We start from the raw sequence: 17,278 nt of genomic DNA on the forward strand, positions 1-17,278 counted from the left end.
CTGGTGGCTCAGATGGTAAAGAATGTGCCTGCCGTGTTGGAGACCTGCCTTTGGTCCCTGGAGAAGGGAATGGCTACTCTCTGTAGTATTCTTGCCTGGAGAATTCCATGGACAGAGGAGCCCAGCAGGCTACAGCCCCTGGGGTCACAGAGAGATGGACATGGCTGAGTGAATGTCACTTTCATTTATTTAGGATAATCCTACAGTACAGAATTCAGCTTTACAATAGAAATAGTCAAACTGAGAAAGTTTTAATTTTGCAGTAGTTCTTTTTTTTGTTCTTGGGTTATATCTCACTTTATGGTCAGCTTTTTGTATTTTAGAGTCATTTGAAATAATTAATGTTCATGGTGCCAGGTGGGTTTGGCTCCTTTGCTTTATTTTCCTTATGATTTTTAGGTATTGACTTTAAAATGTTATCTGGCTTTTATAATTCATGTTACTTACACGGTTCCTGAAGTTAGATCTATAAATTTTTAAAAGTCTTAACATCTTTTACTATCCCTTTAGCCTGTTTCCTCCTCGCACACAAATAACCTTTGTAATTTTATGGCCTGTCCTTTTGCTGTTTACTTAAGAAAACAAAAACAAATCCATATGTCTACTTCATACACACTGCCTTTCTTAGATAAGAGTAGTAAACTTTGCTTTGCCTTCCTTTTGACAGTAAATCTTGGTGGTCACTGTTCATAGATGCTGTCCTCCTCATGCACAGAGAGAAGGGGGTGGGAAGAGAGGGAGGGGAGGGTCCCCCATGCCTTTTGTAAAGCTGTCATAATGCTGCAGTGTGTGGATGTACGGTTTCTTAGCCAGTCCCGTGTTGCACATTTGGGTGACTTCCAGTCTTGGTTGTATTACAGTGAAATACAGCTTTCCTATTTTTTCCTTTTATCTTTAGGCTAGATTTCTAGAAAGGGGACTGTGGTATAAAGGGTCTAGGCATACAACATTTTGGCAGATGTAAATAAATCAGCCTCTTTCGGAGATTATAATACATGTCTTTGGGCTATTATACATCGCCTACTTGATAGTAATAATGTTATCATATCCCAAACAGTGTAAGCACTTCGCAGCAGTTTTAGTTTTTCCCTTGCCATCCTTTATGTTGTTGTTTTGTTTTGCTTATACATGTGTTAGAAAGACAGTGGGGCAGCTTTTGTTTTAAAACATCCATCTTCATTTATTTTTGCCCGCATATATGTACCATTTCCAGTACTCTAACTTCTTTCCTGCAGTTCCTTTCTGCTATCTAGATTGTTTCCCTTCGGCCTAAAGAACTTTTCTTACATCGGTATAAATGCTAATAGTGATTTCTCTCTGCTTTTGTTTGAGAAATTCTTGATTTGCCTTAAGTTTCAAAAGATCATTTCCCCAGGTGTAAAAATCTCATGTTAGCCCTTTGTAATGTCTCTTCTGGTTTCCATAGTTTCTGTTTAAAAATCCTACTATAACCTTTTCAAGGCAATTCTTTTCTCCCCTGGCTTCTTTTAAGACTTACTTTGTATTAATTTTTAATAGTTTGACTATATTAGGCCCATGTGACATTTTCTTTCATTTTCAATTTGCTTGAGTTTCACTGAACCTTTGAATCTGTGAGTTGATACCTTTCATCAGTTTTGGAAAATTGTTGGCCATTATCTCTTCACATATTGTTTCTTTTATCTCATTGTCTATTCAAGTGTTCTCCTTCATTTTCTCTGGGAGCATCAGGATTGTACACGTTCAGACTTTGCACTTCTGGGTCTCTCTAGCTCTGTTTTTGTTTTTCCCAGAATTTTTTCTTATGCCTAGTTTGAAAACTTTCTCTTGACCACATTTCAAATTCACTAATTCTTTTTTCTGTTTTCTTCTTCCATCTTTGGTTAAATTCATCAATGAATTTTAGATATCAGGTGTGTTTTCCAGTTCTAGGCAGTTATTTGATTTTTAAAAATAGATTCCAGTTCTCTTTGAAATTCATTACATTCCATTTTGTCCATCTTTGTTTATCCTTGCAATCTGTTTTATTTATTTTGTATTGGAGTATAGCCAATTGACTGTTTGTGATAGTTTCAGGTGGACACCGAAGCGACTCAACCATCCATATATATACATATATCCGTTCTCTCCTAAGCTCCCCTCCTATCCAGGCCGCCACATGTCATTAAGCAGAGTTCCCTGTGCTGTATATGTATAGTAGGACTTCTTTGGTTATCTTTTAAAGATAGCAGTGCATGCCTGTTGATCCCAAGCTCTTTAACTATCACTTCCTCTATTGCTTACATTTGCAATTTATTAGTTATAGTTATGGAGCTTTCCCTGGTGACTCAGTAAAGTATCTGCCTGCAATGCAGGAGTCCCAGATTTGATCCCTGGGTTGGGAGGATCCCCTGGAGAAGAGAATGACAATCCACCCCAATATTCTTGCCTCTAAAATTCCATGGACAGAGGAGCCTGGTGGGCTACAGTCCATGGGGTTGCAAAGTGTTAGACATGACTGAGTGTCTAACACAATCATAGTTACAGAATACCTAGTTTATAGTTTCTGGTGGTGTTAGCCTGCTTCTATTGTCTCTTCCCACCTTTTGATTGTTAGTCACATACTCCTCAGACATATCTGGTAATTGATTATGTGAACTGAAGAGATCCCAAGTGGTATTTTCTATTAGTGTTTCCTCTTCTTCAGTGTTAAACACTGTCAGAAGCTGACCACTTTGCTCCAGTCAGGGCTATAGCTTGTTTCATATATGGCTCATTTCACCTCTGGCTTATCCCTGTTTGTCATGAGCCTCCCAGGGGTTTTTGCAGCGGCGGCGGGGGTGGGGGGGGGCGCGGGGGTGCGGGGGGGTGGGCAGGGGGTCGTTCCTGTTTTCTGTTTTGAATTTTCCATGCCATGCACCTTGTGGGATCTTAGTTTCCCTACCAGGGACTGAACCCACACCCTCGACACTGAAAGCTGAGTCCTATCCACTGAACTGCCAAGAAAATCCCTCTCCCAGGGTTTGTGCTGTTGAGAACCTTGCAGATCTCCATCTACTTAGACTTTATATTCATTATGGAGTTTGAAAATGTTGCAGATGTCTTGAGAATGAGGGGCACTGGCTGTGTGTGTTTGAGTCAGGCCTCCTCCCTCTGTGGGGACTTTGTCCTCTGAGTACCCTGAGACTGCAGGTGTTTGCATTGTCTTAGCAGAACCTCTGACTCAATCCATGGACCTCTTCACAGCCTCAGAACTTAGCAGATGTCCAGTGGGGCCAATTCACACTTAAACACACCAACCTCCTGTGACTCCCTGAAATGCTGGGACTTCTCTTTCTTCACTGTCAGTAGTCAGTGAACTCGTGCCCATGGGACACATCAGCCTCCTGCTTGTTTTGATATAGCCTATGAACTAAAAATGATTTTTAAATGGCTGAAAAAGTTTTAAAGAAGTATATTTTGTTACATGACAATTAAATGAAATTCAAATTTGAACTTATTGCCTGTATCTGTTTTCATGCCACAATGCCAGGATCGAGTAGTGGCAGCAGCAACCCTGTGGCTTGTAAAGCCCAAAACATTTACTGTCTTGGCTCTTTATAAAAAAATGTTTGCCTTCTGACCCATAATCTTTGATCAGTTCAGTTCAGTCACCCAGTCGTGTCCGACTCTTTGCAACCCCATGAATTGAGCACACCAGGCCTCCCTGTCCATCACCAATTCCCAGAGTTCACTCAGACTCATGTCCATCAAGTCGGTGATGCCATCCAGCCATCTCATCCTCTGTCATCCCCTTCTCCTTCTGCCCCCAATCCCTCCCAGCATCAGGGTCTTTTCCAGTGAGTCATCTCTTCACATCAGGTGGCCAAAGTACTGGAGTTTCAGCTTCAGCATCAGTACTACCAATGAACACCCAGGACTGATCTCCTTCAGAATGGACTGGTTGGATCTCCTTGCAGTCCAAGGGACTCTCAAGAGTCTTCTCCAACACCACAGTTCAAAAGCATCAATTCTTCCATGCTCAGCTTTCTTTATAGTCCAACTCTCAGATCCATACATGACCACTGGAAAAACCATAGCCTTGACTAGATGGACCTTTGTTGGCAAAGTAATATCTCTGCTTTTCAGTATACTATCTAGGTTGGTCATAAGTTTCCTTCCAAGGAGTAAGCATCTTTTAATTTCGTGGCTGCAGTGACTGTCTGCAGTGATTTTGGAGTCTGACACTGTTTTCCCATCTGTTTCCCATGAAGTGATGGGACCAGATGCCATGATCTTCGTTTTCTGAATGTTGAGCTTTAAGCCAACCTTTTCACTCTCCTCTTTCACTTTCATCAAGAGGCTTTTTAGTTCCTCTTCACTTTCTGCCATAAAAGTGGTATCATATGCATATCTGAGGTTACTGATATTTCTCCTGGCAATCTTGATTCCACCTTGTGCTTCTTCCAGCCCAGTGTTTCTTATGATGTACTCTGCATATAAGTTAAATAAGCAGGGTGACAGTATACAGCCTTGATGTACTCCTTTTCCTATTTGGAACCAGTCTGTTGTTCCATGTCCTGTTCTAACTGTTGCTTCCTGACCTGCATATAGGTTTTTCAAGAGGCAGGTCAAGTGATCTGTTATTCCCATCTCTTTCAGAATTTTCCTCAGTTTATTGTGATCCACACAGTCAAAGGCTTTGGCATAATCAATAAAGCAAAAATAGATGTTTTTCTGGAACTCTGTAGCTTTTTCAGTGATCCATCGGACGTTGGCAACTTGATCTCTGTTTCCTCTGCCTTTTCTAAAACCAGCTGGGACATCTGGAAGTTCACGGTTCACGTATTGCTGAAGCCTGGCTTTGAGAATTTTGAGCATTACTTTACTAGCGTGTGAGATGAGTGCAATTGTGCAGTAGTTTGAGCATTCTTTGGCATTGCCTTTCTTTGGGATTGGAATGAAAACTGACCTTTTCCAGTCCTGTGGCCACTGCTGAGTTTTCCAAATTTGCCGACATATTGAGTGCAGCACTTTCACAGCATCATCTTTCAGGATTTGAAATAGCTCAACTGGAATTCCATCACCTCCACTAGCTTTGTTCGTAGTGATACTTTCTAAGGGCCACTTGACTTCACATTCCAGGATGTCTGGCCCTAGGTGAGTGATCACACCATCATGATTCGTGAAGCTCTTTTTCGCATAGTTCTGTGTATTCTTGCCACTTCTTAATATCTTCTGCTTTTGTTAGATCCATACCATTTCTGTCCTTTATTGAGCCTATCTTTGCATGAAATGCTCCCTTGATATCTCTAATTTTCTTGAAGAGATCTCTAGTCTTTCCCATTCTGTTGTTTTCCTCTATTTCTTTGCATTGATGACTGAGGAAGGCTTTCTTACCTCTCCTTGCTATTCTTTGGAACTCTGCATTCAGATGCTTATATCTTTCCTTTTCTCCTTTGCTTTTTGCTTCTTTTCTTTTCTCAGCTATTTGCAAGGGCCACCCAGACAACCATTTTGCTTTTTTGCATTTCTTTTCCATGGGGATGGTCTTGATCCCTGTCTCCGGTACAGTGTCATGAACCTCATTCCATAGTTCATCAGTCACTCTATCAGATCTAGTCCCTTAAATCTGTTTCTCACTTCCACTGTATAATCATAAGGGATTTGATTCAGATCATACCTGAATGGTCTAGTGATTTTCCCTACTTTCTTCAATTTAAGCCTGAATTTGGCACTAAGGAGTTCATGATCTGAGCCACAGTTGGCTCCCGGTCTTGTTTTTGCTGACTGTACTTTGGCTACAAAGAATATAATCAGTCTGGTTTTGGTGTTGACCATCTGGTGATGTCCATGTGTAGAGTCTTCTCTTGTGTTGTTGGAAGAGGTGTTTGCCATGACCAGTGTGTTCTGTTGGCAAAACTCTATTAGCCTTTGCTCTGCTTCATTCTGATACTCCGAGGCCAAATTTGCTTGTTACTCCAGGTGTTTCTTGACTTCCTACTTTTCCATTCCAGTCCCCTTTAATGAAAAAGAGATCTTTTTTGGGTGTTAGTTCTAAAAGGTCTTGTAGGTCTTCATAGAATTGTTCAACTTGAGTTTCCTCACTGTAACTGGTTGGGGCATAGACTTGCATTACTGTGATATTGTATGGTTTGCCTTGGAAACGAACAGAGATCATTCTGTCGTTTTTGTTTATATCCAAGTACTGCATTTTGGACTCTTTGTTGACCATGATGGCTACTCCATTTCTTCTAAGGGATTCCTGCCCACAGTAGTAGATATAATGGTCATCTGAGTTAAATTCACCCATTCCATTCCACTTTAGTTCACTGATTGCTAGAATGTTGACGTTCACTCTTGCCATTTCCTGTTGGACCACTTCCAATTTGCCTTGATTCATGGACCTGACGTTCCAGGTTTCTATGCAGTATTGCTCTTTACATCATCGGACCTTGCTTCTATCACCAGTCACATCCACAACTGGGTGTTGTTTTTGCTTTGGCTCCATCCCTTCGTTCTTTCTGGAGTTATTTTTCCACTGATCTCCGGTATCATATTGGGCACCTACCGACCTGGGGAGTTCCTCTTTCAGTATCCTGTCATTTTGCTTTTTCATATTGTTCATGGGGTTCTCTAGGCAAGAATACTGAAGTGGTTTGCCGTTCCCTTCTCCAGTGGACCACATTTTGTCAGATCTCTCCACCGTGACCCGACTGTCTCGGGTAGCCCCACAGGGTGTGGCTTAGTTTCATTGAGTTAGACAAGGCTGTGGTCCTAGTGTGAGTAGATTGACTAGTTTTCTGTGATTATGGTTTCAGTGTGTCTGCCCTCTGATGCCCTCTCGCAACACCTACCATCTTACTTGGGTTTCTCTTACCTTGGCGTGGGGTATCTCTTCACGGCTGCTCCAGCAAAGCTCAGCCGCTGTTCCTTACCTTGGACGACGGGTATCTTCTCACTGGCCGCCCCTCCTGACCTTAAACGTGGAGTAGCTCCTCTCGGCCCTCCTGCACCCATGCAGCCAGTGCTCCTTGGACGTGGGTTGCTCCTCTCGGCAACCTTTGATAGTGTGGTTTTTTCCAAAGTGTGGTTTGTGAGTTCCTCGGTCATGCCTGAGATCCTTACATTGAATTCATAAGGCCAAGGTTGATGGTAATTAGTAAGGTTTTTCCTTTTCTCTTGTTGGAACTAAAAGTGTAGAAGCTATGGTGGGTTTAAAACTGCTGGTACCTTAATAAGAATCAAGGCAGAGACACCAAATGAGTGGCAGTCATATTATTCTATAATGTTAAATAGGTACATGTCTTTTAAATAATTTTCGTGACTTATCTCAGATAACCTTGTATCATAGGTTGAGAGCAGAGGTGAAAGTGACTGGACAGCTCTTTTATTAAGCTTGACGTTTAAATGATTTGCAACAACAGCAAAATAGTGCTACTACATTTTTATTGTTTCGGAAAAATATGGCCTTTTCCACAAAAAGGTTGTTTATATTAATATGTAATGAATTAATCAGGTACTTAAAATTTTTTCTCTTTTAGTTCCCAACACATTTTATAAATAACAGTAGATATAATCCTCATACACAAGAGTGCTTGGGGGACTGGGGAGGGATTCTCAGTAATTTTGTATAAAATAATCCTTAGAACCCAAATTGACTGATCTGTTTGAGGTTATTTCTCTTCATATAGCAAAGGGAAATAATGGCATTCATTTTCTGTTGTTGCTTTCAGTTTGGAATAAGGTATTTTTATGACCATCCCAAAAGACCAGTGGCGTTATGAAAATTTTTTTTTTAATGATTACTTTGATCATGCTGAAATGATCCATATGCTTAGAACTTCCAGCCTCAGTGTTTACAAGACTTACCATTGCTTGTGTTAATTTTTCCTATTTTAGGTTGTGGTTTTTAGGGTATACTTTGAATGATTTCATTCTTTAAAAACAAATCCAGAAGCAGCTAAGAATTCTTTTGTTTTCACAGTTATTTTCCCTTCTTTTTTTTTTTTCTCTCACATTATTTCAATACAAAAATGATAAGCCTGCCCTAAGTGGAACTGATATTATTTAGTTTGAAGAATTTTAAAGATGCTGTCCCTTTGAACTGGAATTTCTTGTAGTATATTTCTGGGTAGACTCTTATGATGATGAAAGGAGTTAGTGATATTCTGCAGTTCATTAGCCACAGCCTTAAATAATAGAGAAAACAGATGAGGATTATTGTGCATCCCTTTGAAAGGTGTTTGCCCTCCAAGAAGATCATTTGTGTTTAATTGAAAAAAAAAAAAATTGCTGTTCATGTGAATTCTACATTCATTGACAGTTTCCTAATGTGTATCATTTCTAAGCATTTCAGTAGTAAGTGGATTTTTTCATTTCAGTACTAAGTGGGGAAAAATCCAATATACAAGGAGCAATTGGAAAATGTCTTGAGAATGATAGGGTTTGAATAACATCAAGTTTACATTTGTAAGTTTTAATGGAGTTAATAGTTACAAGAAGGAGGGTGTCCAGGAAGATTTGAAACACATTTGTAGACTTTATTTTTGACTTAGTTTATTGATAACTTAATTATTGTGGTAGTTGAGTCTTAGCATTTTTCAAATGTTTTGAGGATGGAATTAAACCTTGAAAGTCGAAGTTCTCTGAAGCACTGTGATAGCAACATATGCACATGAAGTGAGAGGAGGTGAAAAGTCCCGTCTTTTGATGTTTTGGGAAATCATTCTTGGCATTCCCTTTTGTTGCATGCATTATTGTTCTGTTTGTCTTTATTTCTATGCTTTCACTGTTACTTGGATTCCATTTGTTCTGATGGAGGTGTTTAGAGATATATAACATTTCCTTTGATGCCTGGGCATCATTGTTTACCAGGTTTTTATTCTGGCAGAAGACTTTTTGCTCACTAGATAATACATATTTTTAAAAAGCAGGTAGCTCAGCTGATAAAAAAATCTGCCTGCAATACAAGAAACCCCTGTTCAATTCCTGGGTTAAGAAGATCCCCTGGAGAAGGGATAGGCTACCCGCTCCAGTATTCCTGGGCTTCCCTGGTGGCTCAGTCGGTAAAGAGTCTGCCTGCAGTGTGGGAGACGTGGGTTCGATTCCTGGGTTGGAAAGATCCCCTGGAAGAGGGCATGGCAACCCACTCCAGTATTCTTGCCTGGAGAATGCCCATGGAGAGAAGACCCTGGCAGACTGCAGTCCATGGGGTTGCAAAAAGTTGCATACAACTGAGCAACTAAGTACACACATGTTAAATGTAGTCAGTCCTTGTTAGTCCTAGGAATAGGGATATTACTTTTTGTTGCATCTGTTAAAACCAATCAACATCTCTCATTAAAAAAGATAAAAAGTAAAAGAGGAGAATGTAAACAACTGTGACATTGCTCTAAGGCAGAGTAAAATCCCTCTGTAGTTGGGATCCAAGGAAGAAAAGTAGCCAGCTGACTGTGTAAAGTCACACTTAATACCTAGTAATAATTTTCTTAAAGGTTTAAAAGTATTGATTTTATTTCTCTGCAGGTTCTAAGGCTCAGCAGCTTCTGCAAGGATTACAAGCAAGCGATGAAAGCCAGCAGCTCCAGGCCGTTATTGAGATGTGTCAATTACTGGTCATGGGGAATGAGGAGACGCTGGGAGGGTTTCCTGTCAAGAGTGTGGTTCCAGCTTTGGTAGGAGAATTTTCCCCTCATTTCATCCCACTCATGCCCTGAATGCTGCTCTTATTTTTATAAAAGCATGATCATTGTCATTAGGAACTTTAGAATATAATAGAACTAAGAGTAGAGTGTGGCTTACTTATCCTTTTATTTCAGGCCTATAGAGATTGTGCATGACGTAGTGATGAATGACTAAAATTTCTAAACCATCTCTTGGTGAATAGTTACCTTATCTTTGATACTTAAATGACCCATGTGGTTTTCCGTTTTAAGTGGTTATCCCATTTAGGTGGTAACTTGACTACCTATGACAAAATTCATGCTTTTTTTCTTTTAAACTGGTGATTCATGGGACAGTAACAAAACAGCTCACTTGTGGGTTGTCGTTGTAGGCAGTCAGTACTTCCTGCTTGATAGTTGTGTGCATGGCCATGCAATCCAGCCGGAAGACCAAATGGATTCTCCAGCTTAAAAAAGGGGATTATGTTAAATAGAAATAGGAGAAACAAAACAACAGTACTCAGCAATAGAAAAACGAGTTAAAAAAATCTAATGATTTTCAACACAGTGATGAGTTTAGAATTTTTAACATCTTAATCCCTTAAGCTTTTTAATGTGAAAACAAAAAGAGAAATTGCCATTAGTAAGTGTGTAGGCCCTTGAGCATGATACGTCTTTTAAGTAGTGGCTTGGTAATATTCACAATGCAGGATTAAAGAAATTGATTATAATATAAGATTAAAATTGTCTGAATAAAATCATGACAAGATTAACATAGACATGAATATATTCATAGCATATATTACATTGCAAGTTAAATGTCATTTAAGTCTTTGTTTACACATCTTGTAAAGTTGACAAAAATGGAACCAGGATTGGGGTGTCAGATTGTCTCATTTGATCACATTATCAGATTACGGAGAGAGCTAAGTGGAGAGCCAGTCAAATACAGGATGATACAGTCTTCATTCTGCTTGTTCTCACTTGTTGGCTGGCTCTGCTCTAGCAGAGAGTAGTGAAGGATGGAGCAGTCTCTCATCCCATGCAGACCTCCTGCTAACAGAAGCTGCCTCTCAAGCCTACCTGTGCCATCCCACAGGCTTGCATATTAATATTTTAAAACATTTCATGAAAGTGATATTATCCTTTGTATTCTGACGTTCACCTATGTTTATATGCATGCTCAAGTTATTGATTTCTTTAATAGCGGTCTTTTATGACCTAAATTAACTTCCTTGTTTGTTTTTGTTCATTTAAAAGTAAACAGTAATAAAGAACTAGGTTACCATGTAGCAATACTATCTCTTTTAAACTGCAGCTTTTAGTTAAATAAAGAAGCTGTTAAATTTGGCCTGAAACATTAACACAATCTGGTTTTCTTAATTTGCTGGTTATTGATTAGATTTGAGTACTTAGTGGACCTGTGCCAGTCAGCTCATGCTATTAGTAGTGAGTTGTCCAGATTTGTCTTTTATAACAGTTGAATATTACAAATATAGATCCATCAATCACCATACACTTGTATGACCATAAACAGTCATTTTGGTGAAGAATCTATTTCCAGCAGTTCTCAAATGTGGTCTTACAAGGGTCATTCCCCCTTAAAGAATTGGAGAACTTAACTGTTTTATCTGTTAACATAACAATTCCTTTGAATTTAGAGTAGATGTTTCTTGTGACTGATTTACAGGTGATATGAGACAGTGTGCATGCTCGCATGTGTTTGTGGGTTTATGTAGTATATTTAATGGAAATAGTTATCAAGACCTTTCATGTATAGATATAATTACCTAGCATAATTCAGAGCTGAGAAGAATTCATATTAAATGAATATTATGTTAGAATATTCGATGTCTGTTATTATAATCATATATTTAATTGGTACTTTACAGCTTAAATTTGACACATTTAAACTTTTCCATTGAACTGCAATGATTGCTTCCCCAAGTAGGAAGTTTCTTTGGTAGCTTTTACTGCTTAAAGAATATGGAGTGTGTATCTGTAGTGGTTTTGCTTGCCCTCTTTTGAAAAACGCAGTTGGAAACTGCTTAAGGTCTTTTCCACAAGAAAAACTAAGATCAGATCAGATGTTTGGACTAATTCATGTGTTTGTGAAATAATTATATTGAGTTTTAATTAGTGCCTAATGCGTTTTTCATGTGATCAATATTGTGTTCCAGTTCTATACTGCTGTGTATTTTACAGCTGAATTAAGTGGTGCTTAGCTCAACTTTTAGAGAAGCTCATCTATAAGAGTTGAAGCTATGATACTGAATCTGTACTGATAGTTAATTTAACAGATTTCTGTGGGCTTCTGGTCCATTTATTTGTGTACGAAGTACTTGCTGACAGATAAATCCTCAGTGACGTTTTCGTGGGCTTCTGAAACGGGAAACAGTGGTACTGGGAGGGTTGGTTGTAAGCATTGTGAATGCTTTGGTTTTGACCCGAATCATGAGGTGATCCCTTGTCAGAGCTTCAGTGTGCGGGTCATGCCATCCTAAGCATAAGCATTTCTTGTGTATGCATGCTAGGTTTTAACTTGAGGTTATTTTTTTTATGGTAATGTTCGTGAGTCATACTGTTCCATTTCAGTTGAACTAGAAGACATACTTCTAGGATTTTAAGAATATAGCTTCTAATACTTTTAAATTTTTTTAAACAGATAACATTGCTGCAGATGGAGCATAATTTTGATATTGTAAGTATATGCCATATTTTAAAAGACTCACTCCAAACTTACTTTATTTTTTTTAATTGAGTGAACATGGCTTCTTTTCTAGATGAACCATGCTTGTCGAGCCTTAACATACATGATGGAAGCACTTCCTCGATCATCGGCTGTGGTAGTAGATGCAATTCCTGTCTTTTTAGAAAAGGTAATCCTACTTTTGCCCAGCTGTTCGAAAGCAAGCATAGAGGAATCAATGGACCTCCTGACTACTGAATTCTAAAGTTATATATCAGATTGTAAGGCCACATTAAAAGACACATTTTAGCATCCATTATCTAACTAAAGTATATTTTTTAGCCAAGATTCGAGAAAAATGTTTTGTGTTTAACAGAGTTGTAGTTTAAAACTGATGCTAATAAAGTGTTTTCTTGTATCACCCCAGTGTTAAAATTTTTAATAATGGCAGTTATTGCACTAGTGTGAAAATCTTTCAGCGAAGAACTTAAAGCACTTGATTTAAAATGATTTCATTGTTTCTAGAAAACATCCCAGTGAGGTTGATAGCTATTTATACCCTCATTTTACAGCTGAGGAGGCTGAGCCAGACAAAATGCCTTGCTCAAGGTCATAAAGTGAGGCAGTGGAGAAAGGAAATTTTTTCATATGGTCTGTGGTAGGTTGTTTTTGGTCTGTTTTAAGGACCTTTTTCTTTTTAATGCACAATAAAATTTGCATTATCTGAAAACTTTGAAATATGCTGATAACTGTAAAACTTGATTTTTCAAATTTGTTCCATAAACCAACCCGTTTATTTTAAATCTGAAGATTTAAAGTTATATAATTGAATTTAGTTTATTCTTTTTGTAAAACATATTTATAAAGTCGTTGGAAGGAAGCTATATCGCCAGTATGTTACAGCTTACATGCATAAGTCATTGGTTTCCTGTGATGGGTTTCAGGTTAGAGGCAATATTTATTGTTTAGTTGCTAAATCAGGTCCGACTCTTTGCGACCCCATAAACTGTAGCCTGCCAGACTCCTCTGTCCATGAGATTCCCCAGGCAAGAATACTGGAGTGGGTTGCCATTCCCTTCTCCAGGAATCTTCCTGACCGAGGGATCATACCTGTCACCTTTTGTGTTGGCAGGCAGATTCTTTACCACTGTGCCACCAGGGAAGCATAGAGGCAGTATAGATTGATGAAAATTAGAGATGTTTATTCCCATAGAAGATGAGTAGCAAGTAGAGCACTTGAACGATAACCTTGTTCCTTATTTATATGTTCCCAGCTGCAAGTTATTCAGTGTATTGATGTGGCCGAACAGGCCTTGACGGCCTTGGAGATGTTATCACGTAGACACAGTAAAGCCATTCTCCAGGCGGTAAGTATTGTTAGCAAAGGACTATTTCCTTTAATGTTGAATTTTAGACCCACATTTGTATTAGCTCCTAGGTCGCAACCTCTGTAAGGTTACCATGCTGTTTCCAAAGTGATGTGCTAGACTTTTTTCTTTTTTTATAATTGCTGATAAGAGTACTTCTTTGCTTTTAACAGTTTTCCTATATTTTAGGGTGGTTTGGCAGACTGCTTGCTGTATCTAGAGTTCTTCAGCATAAATGCCCAAAGAAATGCACTAGCAATTGCAGCCAATTGCTGCCAGAGTATCACGCCAGATGAATTTCATTTTGTGGCAGATTCCCTCCCATTGCTTACCCAAAGGCTAACCCACCAGGTAAAATACAAACCTATCTTATGTGGCATAAAACATTTTTATTAAATTTTTTTAAATGCCAGTTTCGCCTGGAGTCTTAAATCTTCCAACTGGGTATGTAAATTGGAAATGTTCTGATCTTTGTCTTTTCCTGTTAACTAGTCATGGACCATATTAGTTTACTTTATGAAATTTCAATGGATTTACCCAAATGACAAGGTATCAACTATTTTGACTTTAGGGGTGAATTTATTATTTCAGCAGACACTTGAGTGTTTCCTATGTAATACGATGAGAATTTCCTTTTGTAAAGATCACCCTTTCCTGAAAGCTGTTGAGTTAGGCAGACAAGACCAGAGAAGGGTATGGATCAAGATCAGAGAAGGGATGAGACTATGTATGTTCCACATAAAAATGAAATAAGAAATCTAGATTGCAGCTGTCTGGGACTGGCAAAGAACAGGAGCAGCTATAGAGGAGAAGGCATCAGTGGGCCTGGTGTGCAATATGATAAGCAGAGCTCATGTAGCCTCTGTTGCAGGACAGATGATCCAAGTTTGAAGGTTGTAGAGAAATAGAATTTTCTTGTAATGTTTCAAAGTGTTGTTATTGCTAAAGAGATTTTAAGAGATCTGGCTTTTAAGTCATCTTTATAAAATATGCTTAAAAGCATCTCAGAGAAAATTAGATACATAAAACATACAGGCATACCTCAGAGATACTGTGGATTTGGTTCCAACCACTGCAGTAAAGCAAAAGATCACAATAAAGGGCGTCACAAGAATGTTTTTAAAAGTTTCTACTTGTAAGGCTGTTTAAAATGATAGGATGTTTATTTTTATTATAGTTTTTGTTTAGGTATTGAAATTGTAGAAGCGCAAAAGTTGTTCTTTTTTGATATAACTTGCTTTTTATTTGTTGAGGTCTTATAGGAGGTACAGATTTTATCAGTATGATTTTCCTTTGCATTAAAATCATGACTTATTGCTTGCTTAGGTTCACAGCATTTTCAAAGCTCACATCTTTGAAGAATTTGGGGTTAGGAAGAACATAAGGCAGTGATATAGGACAGTGAAAATGTTTTATATTAACAAACTTTATTTTCCTTTATTTAAAAAAAAAAACCAACAGGACAAAAAGTCAGTAGAAAGCACTTGCCTTTGTTTTGCACGTCTAGTGGACAACTTCCAGCATGAGGAGGTAAGCATTTAGTCTGTTGATATTCTCATGAACTTGTTAAACTGCTAACTGAGGATGTAACAGTTTTTTTTTTTTTCCTTGTGTTTCTGCAGAATTTACTCCAGCAGGTTGCTTCCAAAGATCTGCTAACAAATGTTCAACAACTATTGGTAGTAACTCCACCAATTTTAAGTTCTGGGATGTTTATAATGGTGGTTCGCATGTTTTCTCTGATGTGTTCCAATTGTCCAACTTTAGCAGTTCAACTTATGAAGCAAAGTAAGTGCTATTTTATTACTCTGTTTTAAACAAGAAAAATTGTGTGTGTGGTTATCCTCTGTTGATAAGTAGAGTCAACATAAGCAAGTAGAAATCACTAATATGTAAGCACTGGATAGTAAAGGAAGAAAAATGTTACTGTGTAACAAATCTGGGTGTGACAATATAGTAATGCTTTCCTCATACAGTTTTTAAAGTATATAGTGTATTAAAACTTTACTATTGAAGGACTAAGGTCCTTGCTTCCTATACAATCAGTTAAGTAATGATGCTTCCTGGGGTCACAAGAGTCAGACACGACTTAGTGACTAAACAGCAATGATGCTCCATTAGGAGAATTCTGAGTTTATGTTACCAATAACTGCTTCTCTTCTGCTTATAGGTAGTCCTTTTGCCCATGTTAGATTTTCTAGCCTTTTATAATTCCAGAATTCTTCTCCCTCAAAGTGTTGGAACTTATTTACACAGATGAATGACTTTGATCTTTGCTGCTTTAATATTTCTAAGCCCTTCTCAACCTTACCATGTGCAGAATATTAACATTTTATCACCACTGCTATTACAGTCTCTAGTGGGCTTCCCAGTGGCTCAGTGGTAAAGAATCTGCTTGCCAGTGCAGATGTGGTTCTGTTCCTGGGTCAGGAAGATCCCCTGGAGTAAGAAATGGTAACCCACTCCAGTATTCTTGCCTATGAAATCCTATGGACAGAGGAACCTAGTGGGCTATACAGTCCATGGTGTCGCAAAGAGTCAGACACAACTGAGTGACTGAGTGCGCACATGTGTACACACACACACACTGCTGTTGCAGTTGCCCATTACTGTCTTTACTTTAGATTTCACAAGTTAATGTCAGAAGACTGTGGGGTTCAGAGAACATCTGTATATTTTGATTATTGCTTGTAGAGCATTGATCACTTCTGTATGAAACTCATAACTGTGCTGCTGCTAAGTTACTTCAGTCATGTCCGACTCTGTGCAACCCCATAGACGGAAGCCCAGCAGGCTCCCCCGTCCCTGGGATTCTCCAGGGAAGAACACTGGAGTGGGTTGCCATAGTTGTATATGCATAATTTTGCTTTCTGAGAATATTATCTTGGGAGTCAGTGATGCCATTCACTGACAAAGCAGTCTTTGTCCCTCTGCCTCAGGTAGATTATTAAGTGGTATAATAGTACTTTTCTTGTTGAGGAGGGAGGATGGGGAACTCAGGTTTAAATTTAGTCACATTAGTTGTGAATTTTAGCTCATGGCACAGTTCTTTGTAGAAAAATAGTGTTGCTGAGGTGATTTATTGAAGAGATAAAGCATTTTGTCATTCCTAAACTTAGTATTCTAGAGAACACGGTTTTGCTTATGCCCTGAGCAAAGTCCTCTCTGCCAAGATAAGTTTTGGAAAGATTTAACTCTTTTTTTTTTGAGTAGTCATAATGTACTTTCTTAATTAAAATTCCTAGAAGTCCCTTGAATTTTGGTTTCCCAAAGATTGCACATAGATTATCTCTTGTTACCATATGGCCCAGCATTTTTCCTATATCCTGGTTTGGGAAATTACTATCTAAGTTTTGTTTTTAATGTTCTGGAATTTTATTCTTTAATATGAATGTTACCTCGTTTGCATATTTTAGGAAGTTTGCCACATATTCGTCACATAGAGGCCACTAGACTTACATTCTCTCTCCCTCAGTAACACAAAGGAAACATGGACCTATCTGGTTCTTTCTATTATTTTTTCAGTCTCTGATCTTTGTTTTTTAAGTTACTATCACACCATTGCCATATATTCCTGTTTCTTAAGAAAGTTGGCAACATGAATTTTTCAAAATTTTTTA

The 17,278-nt window shown here is 38.5% G+C and overlaps 1 protein-coding gene across 10 annotated transcripts in view; it reads left to right on the forward strand.

The window, feature by feature from the left end:
- TRIP12 (thyroid hormone receptor interactor 12) overlaps window positions 1-17,278 on the forward strand; it is a 153,377-nt gene that overhangs the window by 94,399 nt on the left and 41,700 nt on the right. For all 10 annotated transcript variants that reach the window (XM_018058586.1, XM_018058566.1, XM_018058591.1 and 7 more), the window contains 7 exons: window positions 9,466-9,614; window positions 12,268-12,303; window positions 12,386-12,481; window positions 13,566-13,658; window positions 13,848-14,009; window positions 15,120-15,188; window positions 15,281-15,446. In XM_018058586.1, coding sequence (XP_017914075.1) covers window positions 9,466-9,614; window positions 12,268-12,303; window positions 12,386-12,481; window positions 13,566-13,658; window positions 13,848-14,009; window positions 15,120-15,188; window positions 15,281-15,446 — 771 coding nt within the window. The remainder of the gene's footprint in view (window positions 1-9,465; window positions 9,615-12,267; window positions 12,304-12,385; window positions 12,482-13,565; window positions 13,659-13,847; window positions 14,010-15,119; window positions 15,189-15,280; window positions 15,447-17,278) is intronic.

The sequence above is a fragment of the Capra hircus genome, chromosome 2 (assembly GCF_001704415.2).
Source record: "Capra hircus breed San Clemente chromosome 2, ASM170441v1, whole genome shotgun sequence".
NCBI lineage: Eukaryota > Metazoa > Chordata > Mammalia > Artiodactyla > Bovidae > Capra > Capra hircus.